Source organism: Lepidochelys kempii, chromosome 1, assembly GCF_965140265.1.
Source record: "Lepidochelys kempii isolate rLepKem1 chromosome 1, rLepKem1.hap2, whole genome shotgun sequence".
NCBI classification, from domain to species: domain Eukaryota; kingdom Metazoa; phylum Chordata; order Testudines; family Cheloniidae; genus Lepidochelys; species Lepidochelys kempii.
This window is the reverse complement of record NC_133256.1, coordinates 131,319,431-131,339,724: the sequence shown is the minus strand read 5'-3', so window position 1 is coordinate 131,339,724 and position 20,294 is coordinate 131,319,431. Positions and strand designations below refer to the sequence as shown.

Genomic DNA, 20,294 nt, shown 5'->3' with positions numbered 1-20,294 from the left:
AGCCGTCTTTATTTCCATAAATAGGCCTATGTGCAAATCTCACGAAGGATTTAGACGTATCAAGTAGAGGCATTCTGTAGAATTATAAGTGAATCGAAAGAAAGTGGCATTCAGAAGGACAAGACATCCCACACAGTCCCATCTGCAGCTTAACCGTGTCCCCAAACCCTGAGTAACTCCAAAGCTGCCAGCACAACCACTTGCGGAGCCTGCCAAGGGTCCAGATGTAACTTCTGGAAAAATATCTTCCACATTTTGACATCTGGGTCTTGGGAGTTACATCTCAGAGGAAGGAAAGGAAGGAAGAATGGTGTGATGTGATGCTTGGAAAGAAATAAGAGTCTTGCTACCACAAATGGGATGAGGGGAAGGAGGCACTGAAAGAATAACTAATTAGAAGCATGCACAATGAGGATGAAAATAAGTATTTTGAAGGGTTACTGGGGCAGGGAGGTGAAAAGCAGGTATATCAACTACTTATTTGCAAAGTACAAGCCAGGACCCTAATTAGAGCTGGGCAAATAATTGATTTTTCAGTTTGCTGGCAGTTCTGATTTTTTTTTTTAAGCCAGTTTAGTTTGAACTGGAAATTCCTAAAAATACCAGTGAATTGAAAAAGTCCATTTACGGGTTAAACAAAACCTGTCCTTTGACCCAAAATGTTTTGCTTCTAGGCATTTTTAAAGCACTAGATTCACAAAACAGCTGGTGGAAGCATGCCCAGTGGTTAGGACACTCACTTGGGATGTGGGAGGCCAGGGTTTGAATTCCTGCTCTGGAGAAGGGACTTGAGGCCAGGTCTCCCCTCTCCCAAGGCAGTGCCCTGCCAGTCTATTCTGGGGTGAATCTCTCTTCATCTCTCCTGGTGAAGCTGTTCCAATGGAGCAGGTCTTTGTAGTTGGGTGTTCCCCCGAAGAGTGACCGAACTGCCAGGCGATAGTCATTTGCTCTTTTTCCCTGACCCAGTCATATGTTGTATTATCGATGACATTTACGAGCAGAACTGTGGTTTTGATTCCGATTAAATCTCTACTTATCACAGGGCAATTCTGAATATACTTTTGTTCAGAGCCGAGTGTCAGTAAATTGGTGGCATCACAAGTGGAACCCTGGTATCTCTAAGAGACTATTTACATACGGTTAATATCATTCTGCTGCCTCCAGCCACTGCATGCGTTGTGTTTTAATGCAGACAGTTAAAAGGTGGGCACAAATCCTAAACCACATCTTGTTTATGATTCACAGCAGACTCCGATTTTTCTCCAAGTTGAGCTTTTTTCATTCTGTGTAATATGTCCTAAAGTGCCTCCCTCTTTTTTGGCAGCGCCTGCTTATTTTTGAAGACTTACCTTAGTGATTACATAAAGGACTTAACAAGGACACACATTAGCAATGTAAAATAAGAACTGCAGTCAAAATATATTTTTAGAAAATCAACTGAACAATAGGGCCTGCACATTTGTATTAAGATTAGGGTTACTGAACCATTAAAATGATTTCCAGAACCCTGGGAAATGGGTCCTGTATTACAAGTTCTTTCATAGTTCCTGGGAAATATAAAGAAAGGATCCTACGCTGTAGTTTATGTCAGCTGCCAAAATTACAGTGCGCATGGTTGCCTACTAAGTTTTGTAGAAGCAATTATTCACAAATATTAAAAGTTACACCCTTTTCCTTGGATATCTGACCTGCTCAGCATCTGCCAAGAATTCAGAGTGAAACTTTGCAACCCCAAATTATTTTATGATGTGCCAAAGAATGCTTTGGGCAGGGATTGTCTTTGTGAAGCAGGAAAATATGTTGGAAAAGATTAATAAAACTTGGAAATGATCTTTTGATGAGCAGTATTTGGCTTTTACCGTTTAAATCTATTTGAGAAATATGATAGGGGGAGAAGGCAGGACAAGGAAAATGGAAAGAGGTTTTTTTTGTTTTAAAAAATAAAGCTTGAAATAATTCTCTCTTTTAATCACGCCATATAAATTAGCCTGACAATCTGTAATTAAATGTCAACACTGATCTGGCATTTTAATGTAACTATTTATGCAAATCAGCAAGTTTTGCAATCTTCTCCGATGGCCACTACAAAAAAGTCATCTTCTCTTACTACATTAATAATATCATCGTCTTCCAGACCTGTCCTCTGAACCAAAGGTTAAAGGAGAGGATGTGTATCATTTCAAGACTCATTTTTAGGCAAGGGAGATCATATTTAGCAGGTTTTGCTCTAAGCTGTGTTCTTCTGTCAGTTACAATAACCACCTGCAAGCAGCAGTGAAAAGGACATTGCTGTTGACGCTCAGTAATGAACAAGCAAGGCTTTCAACACTGAGATGGTTTCTACAGATGGTCACCTTGGACTTTTCAGTTCCCAAGATAGTAAGGCCAGATCTACACTACAAACGTTTGCTGACATAGCAGAGGTGTGGTGACTTGTGACCAACACAGTTGTGCCAGCAAAAGCCCCTACTATAGATGTAGTTATACTAGAAAAACTGTGCTTCTGCCAGTATTTTGGGGGAAGGGAGGGGTGGGCAAGCTAGCTGGAATAAGATATACTGGCAAATGTGCATTATTGCAGGTGTGAGCTGCATCCAGACTAGGAGAACCTTGCTGGTATAGTATAGCTATGCTGGCAAAACCTTCCAAGTGTAGGCCCAATCCAAAACTTTTTCCCAGAATTGATACTGTAATTACCCCCATGCCTATGATATTCAGTAAACCCTTATTTATTCAGCAAGTCCTTCTAGAATGTGTCACGTCAATAATTTATTCAATACAACACAATAGATACATCTTCATTATAGACTAATAATTTACAAAGTCTAATTTAAAAACATCTATAAACTTTTTTGGAATTATGGTAAAAACACATCTGAAAAAGGGTGCACTTGTTTGCGTTCTTCTGTCTTCAAAATGACCATACAGCTCATATATGACACTGTATGCCAAGACACAGGCCAAAGAGAATTTAAAACAGCCAAATTTGTAAATCTGTGAAATGATTTAGAAGGAAATACTGACTAAAAGTAGGGCTTTGAGGATGGCAGAAGAACAGGATACTCAGTGTATTTCTTTTCCTTTTCAAGAACTTGCTAAATTCTGAATTGCTTTCCTTACACTACATTTTAATATGCCTTCCTGATGCAAAATGGATAAGAGTGAACGAAGACATACAGCAGGACAGGTTTTTAAAATTTGCAAAACATGTATTTACACATATGGGCATTTGTGCATATGAAATAAATATTTGGAACATAAGTAACAGTTTACGTACATAATGTTGATTATTTTTCACTCCAATACATACAAAATGCCAGGGTCTACAGTTGATTAGTTTCCTCTGAAAACTTAACCAGAACAAGGAATGACCAAACTGCTCTGCTTCTGTATCTATAGACAAAAAAAAATTGTCCTTTGTTTTGTTAAATGTGGGGTTTGGATTTCATAACAGGACTATTGATATATTGCCTCTCTATGTTGTCAGCCTATGAGAAAAGCGCACACTGAGATCATGATTCTCACATTATTTCATGTGACATAAAGGTGCTGTCAACATGAAAGCCAAATTGCTTTTATCTACAAGAGGTTGGCAAAACGCATTAGAGAAAAATTGCACATTTAAACCAAACCCTTTCACATCTGGATCCCAACCTGACTTTAATCTGGACCCAAACCTGACTTTGATCATAAGTGAAATGAACTTGACTTCTAATTATACTTCTGGATCTTTTAAATGTATTTCATCTTTTCAGAGTGAATAAAGACGGTGGCACGCAGAGTGAGGAATTATGGATGATAATAAAGTTCTAAACTGAGAAATAATGTTTATTCCCCATTAGTTATATAAATAAACTATAAATTAGAACGAAAATACATCTGGAAGGGCCATGTGATGTGCCATCAAAATTTATCAGGAAGTGTAATGATGAAGTACTCTTTTCATTTAAAAGGGACATCAACTGAAAAAAATCACATTTCTGCCTGAAAAATTTGCGCTGCTACTCATACAAGTAATACCCAAGATTACTATATTGGGGGGGGGGGGGGAATTGAAAGTTTTTCATTTTTAACTATGTACTTTTGACAATACTTTGAATACAGCCAGTTTCATGGTCTCCAATGTACTGTATAGTCAGTTTCCCTTAGTTTTAAAAAAGATAATAGAAGCAAAGGAGGGGATGGGGAGAAGATTTGTCAATGTTTTCAGAGAAGTTAAAAAAAGACTATATAAAGCATAATCTAACAGAAAATATTTCTTTTTAATTAGCCAATTTATAAAAATCCAATTGACAGTTTCTCTTTAAATAATCAGGTCAGTTATTGGGAGACATATCTATTTGAACTAATGCTGATTTTGTTCAATTTCTCAAACATTGTTTTCCAATATAGCAGATGCAACATCTGTACTAAGAACACTAAGGGCTCTGTGCATCTGAAATAAGCCCTGGAAGGTCACAAATCTTGGCTCTTAATCGAGCCGCCTATTCATCAGAAATTTGGCTCATCTGCAGAAGCAATTCTCTTTTCACTGAGTAGGTTGGGCCAATGGAAAATGAGACATCATGTAAATAAGCCTGTGCGCTCACAGACCAGCTCTCTGCTAAATCATGACAACTAAAAATTGACTTCACATTGCCACGAAGGCTCGTTTTAACGCTTGAAAAGTTGGATTCACCACCTTATTCTTGTTGTCCAGATACTCAGAATAAGTAACAAACTCCTGGCCCACTCTCCACCCTTATCTCACACTTTGATCAAATAAAATAAAAGCTACTCAACATTTCTGCAGCGCCTTCAACTAGAGGACTTCGGCGTGCTTTACAAATATTAATGAACAAAACCTCAACACTCCGTGTGAGGTGGGGTAAGTATTATTACCCTCAGTTTACAGGTGGGGAAACTGAGGCACAGAACAGTTTAGTTCTGGTCTAAACACAGTTTTTGTACAGACATAACTGTCAGTTACAGGTGCACTGTTTACCAAAATAATAAACACAGCATAACCCCTAGTGTGGGTACAATTATACTGGTTTATTTATTTATTAATTATTATGATGATCTATTTGCATTACTGCAGTGCCAAGGAGACCTAGTCATGGACTCGAAATAGGCTACGCATTGTACAAACACAGAATAGAACGATGGAATAAGCTATATCAGCATATAAGCACATTTATATTGGTATAACTGAGCCCATGCTAGGGAGGTTGCTCTGCTGTAACTATACTGGCATAGTTAAAATGGTAGGACTTTTGTGTGTAGACAAGGCCTAATTGAAAACAATATGTAATTAAGTTCTTTTCTACTGAGCTCCCTTGTCCTTTTCACTGTAATTTGAAGGCTTCAAAAGACGTGAATAGTACATGTTGAAATATAGCAGCTGATGTGAGCTTTGTACATGCACCAGGTAAATTCAGCAGCACTTGAGGGACATTGTTTAAAAGCATATTCCTAGAGAGGCTCTTTAAAAGGTCTTTGAAGCTAATGAATAGAATTGGGGGGGAAATCATCATCATCAGACTTCATACGTATGAGAATAGTGCACTATTTTTGTTGTCAAAGTGGTCCAGTACCTTGACTGACTTACGCTTCTTGTATAATAAATTATTCTTCAAGGTGTGTATTTGAATAATTTTGTCAAAACCCATACGCTCTATATTTCCTGTTCAACTAACAGCACAGTCTTCCTGATTTGCAAAGGATGAGGCAGGTAACGATGAAGCAAATGTAGCTGTCCTACATACACCAATATTTTTATTATTATTCTATGCTATGCTTCATCTGAAGTATTTTGAGGAAGTATGCACTTTTCATAAAAATGACAAACTCTGTGGTATACACAGTAGTTCACAGCACTCTGAATGCTATAAATATGTACCTAAGCATACAGAAAAAAAGTATGTTCTTTTCTTTGAGAAACTGTATGTGATCATGTCATTTAAGATTGTGTCATATGACATATATTCAAAAGGGACAGAGTATTAATCTACATTAAGTATTTTCTAACTTTCAATATCTTAGCTGTTCAACCGTAACATTTAATTTTTGTATAAAATGTCAAAGTTTAAAAAAAATTAAAAGAAAGTTCAAGACTTTGAAGTTCTGCTGGCTTTCAAGAAATTGTAAGGAGCACATGGAAATACTATAATCTTGAACTATTTAAATTGACAACATTAGAACTCCCTGTTCCATTAACTTTATGAGATCTGTAAAGAAAATATTCCCGTGCACCTTAGGAACTACAAAGGGGGAAGTGTGCCCCTCCAGTTCACCTTAGAAGATTTGCAGGAAGGAGCCCATCTCCCACATATACAAGTTTAAACTAATAACCGGGCCTTGTGGTTTCTATGATTCTGCAAAATCCCCTTTTATTGCATAACTTTTGCCTCAGTCTAAGCTTTAAATAACAGAGAATTTCCTAGCCCTTATAATTGCAAAAAAATCTCTCTAGCATGAGCCAAACACACAACACATTGCTGTTTTCTTGAGTTTCCAAACAGAAAATTTAAAACAGCTATTTAAAACAAGCTGTCCCATCCACCTTCATTGAGGAGGAGCGAATAACTATTCTGAAGTTGAATGGTAAATATTCAGACGTCAGCACCTAACAATTTCACTGCTGATCATTTTAGCAAAATCATCCAGTGAATGTTTCAATCCCACCATCAAGTTGGATGCAGTGGCAGATACTAATTGTACTCCAAAGAGTCTGCTATCCACCTTTGGAAGCATGGAAAACTTCAAGTTTAAAGTTTCAGAAAGCTATAAGTGTAAGAATGGAAACTGTTATGCAACCTTAACTACGACAGGCACTGCCAGGCAGCTGCTATGATATTTGTTTGTTTTTTAAGCAGTATAAGCCAGAGATAGATAGGGAGGTAATTTTCGGGCAGCAAAAACATATTGTGGAAAAAATTGAAGTGAAGGAACATCAGAAAAGAGCATTAGAAGCCAGAAGAGGAACACAAATCAATAAATAAAAATTATTAATTTTGAAATAGTTTTAAGAAATTGTAAGTGACAAGTGGCTGGGCCGTAGGGACAAAAAAAGTTTTATTTTGCTGCATTTGTGCCAAGTATGGATTTGTCACTCATATCTGAAGGCTTGTTTCAGTTTAGAGTATTTAGATTATACATATGAGACAGAATTAATGCAAGTCTCAGATATACCAATGCACCTGAATTTTCAATTTCTACTTCTTCTCACCATTCAGTTTGTCACTGGAATTCTTTTAATTACAACATGTTTCTAATTGCATTGTTCTGATGTCCTTTCTGGAATGTAAATAATCATCTGTTCTGTTTTGGACAGTCATGGCAGCATGTGGGAACTCTATATTCTGGATTCTAAGTGGTTGGGTGGTATTGCAACTCCTTCATTCTGGAAGAAACTAATAGCAAGTCTCTCTAACTTTAGTAAGCAAGGTCAACATTTTCACTTGTGGGTACATAAAGTTAAGCCCTTAAATTAATATTTAGGCACCTAAACATAAAGTGACCCAATTTTCTGAGGTCCTGAGTACACACAAATCCCAGTGAACTCAACCAGGGCTAGCGGTCTCCAGCCCTTTTGAAAATCAGCTGCCTAATTATGGATTTAGAAACTTTGAAAATTTTGGCCTGAACTTTTCATTCTCATGTGCAGTTCTCAGAAGTATTTTCTACTGGATAGGGGGAGAATAATACACACACAGTGCCACACTTGGAAAAAAGTAATGGAGGAGTGTGGAAGCACTAGAAATTTACTGGGTACCTGGAGGGGAGCAGAGCTGCAGCTAAATATTTTTAGAATCTGTGTGACACAGAGTTTAAGCAGACACTATCCATTCTGGGAAAAGGGGAAAACCTATTAAACATTAAAAAAACAAACAAACAGGGATTCCATGAAAAGGTTAAGACAAATATTTGAGGGTCCTATTAATAAATTTGTTTTCTGGTAAAGATAAGCAACATGTAACAACACTAGTATGCCACTGATGAACCATCTCACAGATCCAACACTGATAGGACAGCCCCTAGAGAAGCACTTTATGCTCTATATTTTTAGATACCATGCTTTCAAAAAAGAACTGAAATGTCAAAATGTGATTTCCTGGGAAATTTTACAAGCCACAGAAGTTTACTTTTTAATTTTTGGTAAACCTACTATCAAATGCCTGTTATATATTTAAGGCAACTAGTGCATTGGAGGGTTGACAGCGTAATTTAGGGTAGATAAGACCTATATGTTTTTCATAATAAGAGAAGAAATAAGTAGCATAGCATCTCTAAGATACAGCCTTTCATATCCATTCACACAGCCAAAGCCATTGTCCAGGTTCTCATAATCTCAAGTCTCAATTACTGAAACAACCTTTTTTCTGGCCTTGCCCCACTCATATCTGTTCAGAATGCTGTTGCAAAGATCATTCTTCTAGATCATTGTTTTGACCATGGCACCCTCTCTTTGCATTCCTCCACTGGCTCCCCCTTCTCTAGAGCATCGAACAAAAGCTACTTGCCTTCACCGCCAAGACCCTACATGGTCTATCTCCACCCTATCTACCATCTCTCATTCACTATCACAATGTCCGCTCTCACCTCTGATTGGCCAACAATGCTAGCCTACATCACCGACTTGTTAATTTTCAAGCAAGCACCCCTTTGTGTTTTCTCTCATGCACCTCATGATTGGGAGGTTGCTCCCCATAAACATCCGCGTAACTAACTCATTACTCTACTTCAAAATCCTCCTTTGCCATGAGGCCTACAAAATCCTGATAACGGTTAGGCCACTGGTGTGCACATATTACTGCCAGTCATGCTGACCAATATTGTCTCATTGTTTTCTTGTATCCCCCCATCTGTCTGTATCCCCCCATCTGGCTTACTAACGCCATATACAGTGGTAATATCCCCACCCTACTCTTATTTGATCTTCCCCTGCTTATACATCCAATAATTGTGTTCTCTTTCTTAGCTACATCACACAGGGAGATCACGTTCCATTAGTGATCTCCCTTGCCCCCTAAATTCTTTTCAGTGTCACTGTATTCCAGAATACAGGCCCCATCTTTGAAGCATGAACACCTACATCCTTTGTTTCAGACGTATAACCTTGAATTTTTCTGTATTAAAACTGAAACACCTGTTGTTTAAATGAGCCCACCTCACCAAGTTATCCAGATCAGTGTGTAAAACTGACTTGACCACATCCTTATTTACCACTTCACCAATTTTCAGGTCATCTGCAAATTTTATCTTTTCTTCCAGATCATTGATAAAAAAAGATCTTGAACATTGGTCCAAGAACAGATCCCCATGGAACCTGACAAGAAACACGCCAGTTGCATGAATATTCCATATGTATAACTTCTTTTTGAGCTGAAATTAGTTAACCAGTTTTTCAACTATCTGGTATGGGCTACACTGATTTTCTGTAGTGCTAATTTTTTACTCCCATAGAATCTCATGTGGGAGTAAGTCAAACGCCTTACAGAAGTCTAAATACATTTTGTCAACATAGTTACCTTTGTCAACCAAATTTGTAATCGCATCAAAAATTATATCAAGCTTTTTGACAAGATCTGTTGTCCATAAAACCACGTTGACTGACATTAGTTATGATTCCATGCTTTAATTCTTTAGCGATTGTGTCCCTTATCAGCCTTTCCATGAGTTTACCAGGATCAATGTGAGACTAAATGGTTTATAGTTACCTGGATCATCCCATTTGCCCTTTTAAAATATTGGCACAAGATTCACTTTTTTCCATTCCTTTTTGGAACTTTCCCAGTAATCCAAAATTTATTAAAAATTAACAATAATGGTTAAGAGAGATCTTCAATCAATTCTTTTAATTCTCTTGGGTACAAGCTTTCCGGTCTAGTAAGGTATTAAGCAAGAGAAAGTAACCTTTGAGGTTTATTGATGAATTTTTCAACTTTAAAAGGCTTGAACTTCCTCCATAATCATGTCATTAGAGTATTTTCATGAGGAAGTGCACAGTACCTACAAGTACCTTTGCCATGACAATGTTTGAATTAACCTCAAGCAACCTGCTGCCTCACAGCTGTGAAATATTTGTAACGATCCAGGAATATTTCTGCTTTATATGGCTTTGCCTACTTGTCTTGTGAGTGATTCCTTTTGTCTTTTCCCCCTACTCACACACATTTTAAGGGCAAAAGCTTAGAATTCTCACAAGAGAACATTAAAGGAGAGAAAAGGAAAATTGAGCACCTGTTTTCTTTTTAAATTACTCTGATGTTGCTATTTGATTTATATTCTTGATGTTTTGTGAGCTGGGTGGATGCTCACATTCCAACATACAATACCATTGATGGAAATCTAAAAAATTCCTGGTTTTGCAGACTCCATCAACTGTAGATGACTGAACTCAAACTATATTACAAAAACCCACAGGATATCAAATTTACAATCATTAGAAACTCTTGTTTAGACATTTTTAATTTACTATCTCGTCTTTCTATATTGTTTATGCTAGAAGGTGGCAAAGCATCTTACAAGCTGAGATTTCTTTATCTGTGTTATAAAAAATACAAATTTAAAACTCCATAAGGGAAAAGAGCATAAGCATGGCTCAGAAAGTCAATACCAATTGTATAGTACATGCTTCTTAAAAAACAGATCTGCTGGCACAGCATTACTTGCAGTTTCCTTTTACTGTACAACATTGTACCTGTATACAACTGGGTCAGATACTTCTACTAGGACTATGCATAGTGTCCAGGCCCAAATGGTTTGGTTTGAGCTAGTTTTTCCTTTAAATTATTAGTGCCAACTTCTGTTCTCAACTATATAATTTATATATGGAATAAATCCAGTGATGTCAGTGGAGTTATTCTATATTTACTCTCACGCATAATAAAGTTAGGGAAATATAACTTTCTATGTCAAATAAAAGTATATGAAGTAGAAACACAATGGTTTCCCCCCAGTAAATGGCTAAAAAATACTGTAAAACAGTAGAGGAAAAACATCCAGAAGAGCCTTATTCCACCATCGTTTCGATCTTGCCATTCATCGGGAGGTCCATAAAGTTTCCTTTTGAATCATTCCACAGCATTAGTGTGAGTATTGAGGGCGAGCAGGAAGGCGAAGACTGCCATCTTTGGTTTTTGCTGTCCCATAGGGGAAAACTATTGCACAACACGGTGATGTGGAATCATTTACATTAAAAACAATATATCAAGGCAAATATACAACAGAAAGTAATTTTAAGGATTCTAAGGTATGGCTGTATCCTCTATGCACCTTTTTCAGATGTTCAAAAGCCTTTTAGAGTGAAACCCCAGTCAGCTTGTTTTTCAAAATGAAGTTTTAGATCAAATTTTATTTTTCTCAGCCCTTGCTTTCCATCACCAGATCACAGACAGCAGCCATGTCCAGTTCCAATGAGCCAGATGATTAGAGGGGAAACAGGCAGTGAGTGCTGTGCAGATGGGGGAAAGAAGGCTGGTGCTAGCCTCTCAGAGGGCCGAGTATACATAGAAATTCCAATAAGCCTCAATGAAATACATGGGGGGATAACTAACAGGGGCACCTTGATCTCTCCAAACAGTGATCCAGATTTGAGTTTCCACTCCAAATAGATGCTGAGATTTTGATCCCATCTGCCTATTCTAATGGGGCCAGAAAGTTTTTTCCTAGAGCTGTTTTTTTTTTTAAAAAAGGGACGTTTTGCTAAAATGTATGTTTTTTAAATTTTGAAATCCAACAATTTTCAACTAACTCTGGTTATCTCTAGCCCAACGCAGAGACCAATTCTAGCCCCTGTTGGGACAGTGGGTGTCAGTTCCTGGACAATGCAGTTGCCCTACACATCAGCAAAGCAGCATTCCTACCGGCTGGTGTTAGCTAGGAAGTGGACGCAGGCTGGGAAAAAGAAAATGGATCCTCTAAAATTAAACATCAATTTGAAGGTATCTTTTAAAAGCACAGATTACAGTTTTACTCTAAAAGACCCTCCTATGTTTGAAAAGAGAGCGGTCAGAAGAGCAGAGGGAAGGGAAGACAAGGACAGAGTTCCACTTTCACCATTAGATTCATATACAGAGTGACATTGATTAAGCACAAAGATCAGATATTTACACACACAAATAACCATTTAGAAATGTACTTATCTGCAGCCCAATGAAAAGCTTATTTACAGAAAATCTCACTTCATTTGACATTTGACTAAAATATTCTTAAGTGGCTAAAAAACCCCAAGGGATTAAGTAATTGTGCTTTGTGCATAGGTTGCCAAAAATTACTTTGGCTAGTATGATATAATTCTACTCGACATTGTTAACATAATGCTATTTATTTTCTTGTTTTGCCTAACTACAATATTTACTTTTGTACCTTTGTATATCTGCCCTATTACCATGGGGAATGGTTTCAAAGACGTGGTTTTGTGCAGAGAATATTTAGCCTGGATTTTTCATTCTCTAATGCTCAATGCAATTTTGTTGACACAACACAATGCAATAAATTGGTTTTCTTCTCTCCCTCTCTCCATCTGTGACGCGTGTTCTGATGAAAGACAAGTAATTTACCTGACTCCTGGAGATAGCGATACACCAAGAAATTCACTTCGTCACTGGTTATGCTCATCTTAGCCCCACCTCAATATGATGAGGTTTACAAGAAGTGTGATCCACGCTCTGTTCAAAGAGGGGGAAGAAAACAGAAGAGGTTTTGTTCTATTTTGATTTACTATATTATTTGCTACCAGAACTGAGGAACATTATTTAAAGGGACACAGTTAATATTTTAAAGGCTAAAATATTTACATTTATTACAGTTGTGATTTAAACTGTATGTGAGAGATGCAAAGACAGCGTTGTTAAATGTTGAAAGTACTTTAGCTTTACTACAGTTCTCTTGGATACTTCCTTCAGTGTATGAGTACACTCTGATCAGCACTACTGGCAATTACAGTCAATGCATCGTACGCCACGCCACACCTAATCCTTTCCAGGCCAAACTTTATAATCTAGTTTTCTGCCTAGTGGTTTATCCATGTGAGAAACAGACAGTAACCTCAAAAAATAGCACAATGTTACTCAGAGAACTTAAATAAAATAGCAGTAAAATTACAAGCAACTCCAAAAAAAATAAAAGAACAAATAGTAAATGTATATTTATAGGGAGTTATGCAGAACACTTTGTGCAGAACAATGTATATGCACACATCTCTGCATAATAAAAAGTTGTAATGTCTCAAGTATTCGGTGGTTCATAAAGCACAAGAGTCAAGCTTGGATGATTTACTAAAATAACCATAACCTTTAAAAAGAAAGACAGCTTTGCATGACTAGTTTGGGTATACTTTGTGATAAAAAAAAGAAGCCGAATGCTATATATTAAGATGTTATTTTGTATTTGACTTTCTCTCTCTCTAAATCTCGATGACAATTTTTTTTTGTTCTGGTTTAGTTGGTTCAGAAAATTCACCATAACAGCTTTAAGTACTTTAAGTGAGCCTTACAGCTCTGACATCCACACCGAACACATAACCACCATGTAAAGGTTTGGAAGTAAGAGCATGCTTACACATTATAAATGAAGAATTTTGTAGGAGTCTGCTGTTTGTTTTAATTTCTCAAATGTCTCTTCTTGGCAGGCAGGATGGTCTTTGTTCACTGAAAACCTCTTCAGTAATTCCTGTTGCCTAGAGTAGCACCTGCTACTGTAGGCAGTGCTGATTAACTACAAGTTTCCCCCACTGATGATCTAAACCAGCAGGTCGTTCATGACTGTAACAGATGTCTTTGCATATTTATGTAAATAGAATTCTTCTTATGTCTTATATTCCCCTTCCCTGCTCTATTTCAGCAATGGCTCAGATGTTGTGTTTCCACCACAACCAATACCTTGGATCATTTAGCAGAAGTTCTTCTCAAGTATTTGGTTCTATATTACAGGCGTTTGCACCTCTCATGCAAAAGATAAAATACATAGTACATTCTCCTCCTCCTCCTATGATTTTGTGCTTAAAGCACTGGACTGGGATTCGGGCATCTAGGTTCAATTTCCGTTATGCTACAGTCTTCCTGTGTGTCCCTCGGAAAGTCACTTGGTGTCCCTGTACCTCAAGTTCTTCCTCTATGAAGTAGGGGTAAAACTTCCCTATCCACAGCAATGTTGAGAGAATAAATTCATTACTATATGTGAGGAGGTCAGACACTAAGGTGATGGCTATCATTGCAGACAGATAAATCTACCTTTGTAAACTACAGCATTTTGTATTTAATGGCAAAAATGCACATTAAGAGAGCACTTTTTACAAATCCCTATAAAGAGCCTACTTAAAAAAGGAGACCTTTAAATACAACTTTACTGCTGTCTACTAGCATAAATAGTATTTGAATAATTCTGAATAATTCACCAAGCGTCCCTTTTGTATAATACTCTCAAAACACTCAAAGCCCCCAAAGACGTTATCGATGCCTGTTAAAGCCATTTTTAACTCCATCTATTTGATTACATATAAACATATATTCCTATCACAGATGTTCATTCCTACAGCAATAGTGTAAGAAACTGTGACAGCGCTGGTTTAAAAAAAATAACCCACCAACCCTTTTTTTAGTATCTTAAAAATAGCACTTTCATTTCCTTGGTGGTAGGAAAGATGGTAAAGTTAAAACCTCTTACAAAAATTCAGTTTCAGTGATGACGTACATTATGCTGCTTTGAGTATTATTAATAATATCTCAAGAAATTACAAGAGCTGCTCCTGGGATGCATCTTATTAGGTTGAGTTATTAGTATCATAATCTTTCCTCACACAGAGGTTTTTTTTTTTTTTTTTTTCCCAGACAACACCTTTGTTAAATGAATTAAAAGCCAGAGGAAATAAGTCTGACTGCAAAATAAAGAGTTTGGCAACCACAGAGAAAGCCTCCACAGCAGCTACCTTTCTCCCTTTTGTATTAGAATTCCAAGCACACTAAGTAGCTGGATTTATAATGCATTTTTCCTGAAGTCAGTGAACAGGAATTACTTTGACGTATGTGTCAGATCATATCTTTATACACATTGTTCCCATCCCATAAATAACCAGATGATCCCCGCTCATGCATTTAAGCTCTCCCCCTCCTGCAGATGCCAATGCAGCAATAAGATACACAACCACAGGCTCCATCCATCTGAAATGATCCAGAGATCTTGGCTCTGCCCCAGAGTAATCTATTCATCAGAAATTCAGCTGAGCCATGAAAGACTATACTAAATTTCATTAACCCTGCCTTTTGACTTCCTCCATCCCCACACAAAAAATACCCCAAACCTGATATCAGACTATGGAAAAGATAGTCAGGAGGAGAGGAACATAATTGTCTCTTGTGTCGCTCTAAATCGGATTCAGGAACAAAGGAACAAAACAAAAAATCCTCCTCCACCCCCCCCAACACAATAAAACTCAGTCCATCTCTAAAATCCTGAGAAAACCTCCAGCGGAAAGCTGGGGTGGAGTGGTGTGTGTGTAGTAACCAAATGTGTGTAGTAACCAAATGTTCTCCTCGCATTAGTGGAGATCAATATTGTCTAGATTAATACTCCTGCTCTCTCCTTTTTTTAAAGTATTGCTCAGAGACAACATTACTGTGCTTATGCGGCTGTTTCACATTTAAACTGAAGTGATAACATTTGAGTTCACTGTGACATAATTAAGTTCACAACACACAACAACAGGCAGACGGTCAAAACACATCCAAGCTCTTTTTTTACCTGAAACACCTTTTCTCATAATCAGTTACATGTTATGGAGGGTTTGATTAGTTTCAGCTATACACAGAAAAAAATGGGTCCTCATCCTGCACATATGCATGCCTGGGCTTAAAGTGAAGCATATGAGTAGCACCAATAAAGTCAACCGGACTAGTCATATACTTAAAATAAGCCACAGTTTTGTTGACCCCACGCGTTTAAGAATAATGAGAGTGTGTTTGTAAGATCAGGGACTTACCTTGCATTATCAACAGGCAGGATTATTTAACTACCTTCAGTTATTTAAATTATAGAACTTAAAAGGGTGGTTATAATTTTTTTTCTTTTAAAGTGAGAGTTGGGGTGAACAAAGTACCAGGTTTGGGCCTTTTCTTTTCTCTCTTTTTCTCTCTGTTTTTTTAATCCTTAATTTGTATTTTACTCTTTTGTGGGATCCTGGAGGGCTGCACCCTTGCTCCAGGATGTGACCAGGGGGCAGCAGAGGCTGCCTGAGGAGAGGATTTGGGATTTGCATCTAGAAGCAGAGTCAGCAGCCTGTTAAGGGGGATGAGCGTAGGAGAAGCTAATCCTCCTTCCCCTTCAAAATATCGACAGTGATATTCACCTACATTGCCTCAAGCAGAAGAGAGATGAGCCAGCAAGTGAGAAGACCCACTAATATGGCCCCCTTCTATTTCCTTTCCCTTCTCTGATGGTGGCTAATCAGAGAGCCAAACGGCAGGGCTGAGGCAGTAGATAAGCTGGTCTGGCACTTACATGGCTCATTGAGGGAGTATGGCAGCTCCAGGGTGCTTTGAATGCAAGCTGAACATGTTTAGCTCCACCGGGCTCTTCCTTCTCACTCCACACCCCTCTGTCTCTCATTAAGTGAGGTTATACTGTTTATCTAGTTACCTAGTAGAGTTGGTTGGGAAATGGCATTTTTCTGCATGGAAACTTTCAGTGACACAACATATTTTTTCATTTTCTAAATCTTCCAAGGAAAATTCCAGATTTTCAACACAAATCTGAACACGAAAGAATTTCAGCCAAACATCAAAATATTTTGATTTGGAAACTCTGCCTTAGTGCCTTATGGAGTCGAAGTTCAGGTGAATCCTGCTCCCATTCTCCTCTATAGGATAGGTTCCCTGGTCAAGCTACACCTCCCTTGATGCACCACAGCCAGCAACACCCATGATGCTCCTCATCTCCTCTCTTGGAGGAGGGGAGGAAGTGCATCATGGGAAACAGCCTGGCCAGGACACCCATCCCATAGAAGAGAATGGGGTCTGAACCCCTCCCCGCCCCCGCCCCAAAAAAACTCCCTTGATGCACTGCAGAATCTTATTCTAATAAAAATATTTTGGTTTTCTGGTGTTTGGTTTTTCAATGAAAAGCAACATTTCCTGTGGAAAGCAGCCACTTTTCATGAAAAAATTAGTCAACCCCCCAAATTTTCTGTTGAAAAACAGTTTCAGCAGAAAATTTTCAACCAACCCTATCATCTGTTTCTAGGCTGTCTGTAACTAGAGTGTCTAAACACAATAATCATTGATTAAGAATCAGCATCTTCCTCACCCAGAGGACGGCATTGTTTTTGTCCCATACTCTGCGTTTTTGCTCCTTGTCTGTCTTTCATTCCAGATTTCTCCTCTTGAATTGGAACCTTTATCCTGTTCCACTCCCAGGAAGCCAGAATTTTTCGAGGGTAGGTAGTCTCACTTTTTTGTCTCCCCCTTGCCACGTAGGCTGCTGCTGATTCAGGCAGATATAATTTAAGCCACCTTTTCTTTTTAAGTAGCTTCTGATAATAGAACAAGTCTGCCGATGACCAGGGGTCAAATTGGGAGAAGAAAAAAGAATGGTGATGTACTCTTTCCAAGCTACGCTAAGGTGAGTTATCAAAATAAGATACCCTTCATAGTAGATTGTTACTTTATAGTATAGATCATGGACGCTCTCTGAGCTCCACTGAACTCGCCTCCTTCATGAGTCTGGAATATGCCCATGGCTTCTGCTGAACTTCTTGGACTTGGTTCCTTCTTGACAGGGGAAAAGAAATAACTGGTGGCATCTCCCACGTGCCACCCACTTGAGACAGCAAAATGAGATGTTATTCACAGTAAATTGTGGAGTTCTCTGACTCTCCTTTCTTTTTTCCTCTGTGAGGAATTAAACAGATAACTACATTGATATTTAAATCATCATCATTGGCCATGTAAGTTAACACCTCAGTGATAGGAATGAAGAAGGTCAAACCCGTCAGAGCTATTGTTCCAGGCTCTCTGTTGGTTACACTCAGTTCCTATTTTTGAGGCTTTCTTCACAACCATATCCCCTAGCAACTTGTTTTTTGTTTTAAAATCAAAGTTGAGTTTCTGGAGAACAAGAGAAGATCTTCAAATAAGTGCTGGTGTGGTATACCCTTATGTACTGACTCAGTCAGGGTCCTCTCAGTGACACTTATAGCAGCTCAGTAGGGTCCTAGACCTCCAAGAGAAAAGAGATGGGGCTTTCAGGGATCCCAAATAGCCCAACATTAAGACTAGCTTTTTAAAAACACCAGGAATTATATTTACCTGAGTCTTCTATTTTTTGTTTTGTATTTTAAATGAGGGTGAACAAAAATAAATGAATAAAAATCCAGCTAGCAAGATTGAACTCATCTTCATAAAATTCTCACTGCTACCCACAATCACACATTTTCATAATTGGAAGCAACAACTATGTCTATAATGTATACAATTATTCCTGATAATCCCCGATATAAACAAGGAGTGGTCCAGCTCTGATACTGACATGTTGAAGTGTATCTTGTACAATTAGTCACTGAATCTGGACTCGTTTTTTTGAAGGAAAAGGAAGTGGAGGGAATGAGAGTGGGAATTAAATACTTAATGAAAATAAACCTCCACTTTGCCTTGAAGAGATCATTCCTGATGGTAGGAGTTAATGGGTCAGATCCTACAATCAAATTCGTGTGCGTAGACCACTACACTCACGCAAAGTCCCAGCAACTACAAGAGGACTCCCTGTGGGACTCAGGATCTATCCGTATGTATCTGAATGCAGGAGCAGAGTCATAGCACTCTGAAATATCGATAATGACATGCTTTGGGGCAGACTAATCTCTGATGTGCAGGACACATTCATTGCATACCTTTAAAAGTATCTGCAACTGTACAAGGTCCCTATTAGAACCGGGCAGGAAAGGGTTTTCTGTTCTCAGAATTTGTGTGAGATTTTTGAAACATTTTCCTGTCTCAAATCAGGGTGAAAAGTCAAAAATCTCAAAAAAATTTGTGAACTGAAAGTAATAAAAAAAAATTTGTTTGACTCAATTGAAATGTTTTGGTTTGATCATTTCAAGGTGTTTCATTTCCAATAATCTTGTAACTTTTAAAATATTTTAAAATATAAATGATTGTAAAATTCAAAATGAAATGTTGTTTCAAAAGAGGCAAAGTTGTGCACCACCAAGAGTAAAGCCCATCCCTCTATTTAGGATGTTACTGATGTATAACTTTCCCCCCATTTTTACACTTAAAACCTATTAGTTTGCTTGGTTTATTTTTCAGTCCTCAGCTAGTTTTCTTAATGACATCAGCCTCCAGCATTACAGTTCTAAGAGCTCAAGTGGATCTTTTCCAGCTCCCTCTGCTCTAAAGTGAAAAGGGTTTTTGCTGTATTGATCTTTCCTTCTTGGCACTTTGCTAAGAAAAAAAAATACACCCTTCTTAATTAGTGGAATGGCGTTGTATTTCTTTCATGACCTACTTTGAAAAGAGGCAACTTCAATTAATTTGTTTTTTAAATATACAAAAATAACTTTAGTGTTTACATGCATACACTATATGAAGAGCTGTAGGAAACCAAGATAAAAGAAGGCTGATGGTAGCTCTAGGGCTCACAGATGAAATTAGCATCTGAAAATAAGGAGTATGGATTAGAGGCGTTAAGAATTGACTATACTATTGTGTTTGAGTTGAGAACAGAGATATTGGGTGAAATCCTGGCACCACTGACAAGCAAAACTCCCATTTGACTTCAGCGGAGCCAGGATTTCACTCCTTATATGCACACGAACGGCTAGATTCACAAAAGGATTTAAGCACCTAACTGCCACCTTAGACACCTAAATCCCAGAATCAGGCCCCACTGGGATTCCCAAAATCCCCATTCAACTGCTGTCAAACTGTGTAGGCACGTGAACTCACTCAGCACCTTAATTTTTGCACTAAAAGTTCCCTAGGCTCCTATGCTTCTGCCTCTGGACCTATATTCCCTCCAATTTTTTACGTCCGCGTGCGAAATGAAATTTGTTATATGCATCAATATGGAGGTGATGGGTGGCAGGGGGTGGGGCTGAGGGGTTCGGAATGTGTGAGGGGGCTCAGGGTTGAGGCAGAGGGTTGGGGTGCAGGGAGGGGATGAGGGCTCTGGCTGGGGGTGCAGGCTCTAGGATGGGGCCACGGATGAGGGGTTTGTGGTGCAGACTGCCCTGGGGCTGCGGCGGGGAGTGAGGACTCCCCCCAGCCCTCTCTCACTGCAGCAGCACGGGGCCGGGGGAGGGGTGCCTCTCCTCGGCC

General features: G+C 38.4%; 1 protein-coding gene across 7 annotated transcripts in view; it reads right to left on the bottom strand.

Moving 5' to 3' along the window:
* The window catches only part of TBL1X (transducin beta like 1 X-linked), a 255,239-nt gene that overhangs the window by 41,034 nt on the left and 193,911 nt on the right, over positions 1-20,294 (bottom strand). For all 7 annotated transcript variants that reach the window (XM_073354501.1, XM_073354510.1, XM_073354483.1 and 4 more), the window contains one exon: positions 12,546-12,653. In XM_073354501.1, the coding sequence (XP_073210602.1) occupies positions 12,546-12,603 (58 nt within the window). In that variant the 5' untranslated portion in view covers positions 12,604-12,653. The remainder of the gene's footprint in view (positions 1-12,545; positions 12,654-20,294) is intronic.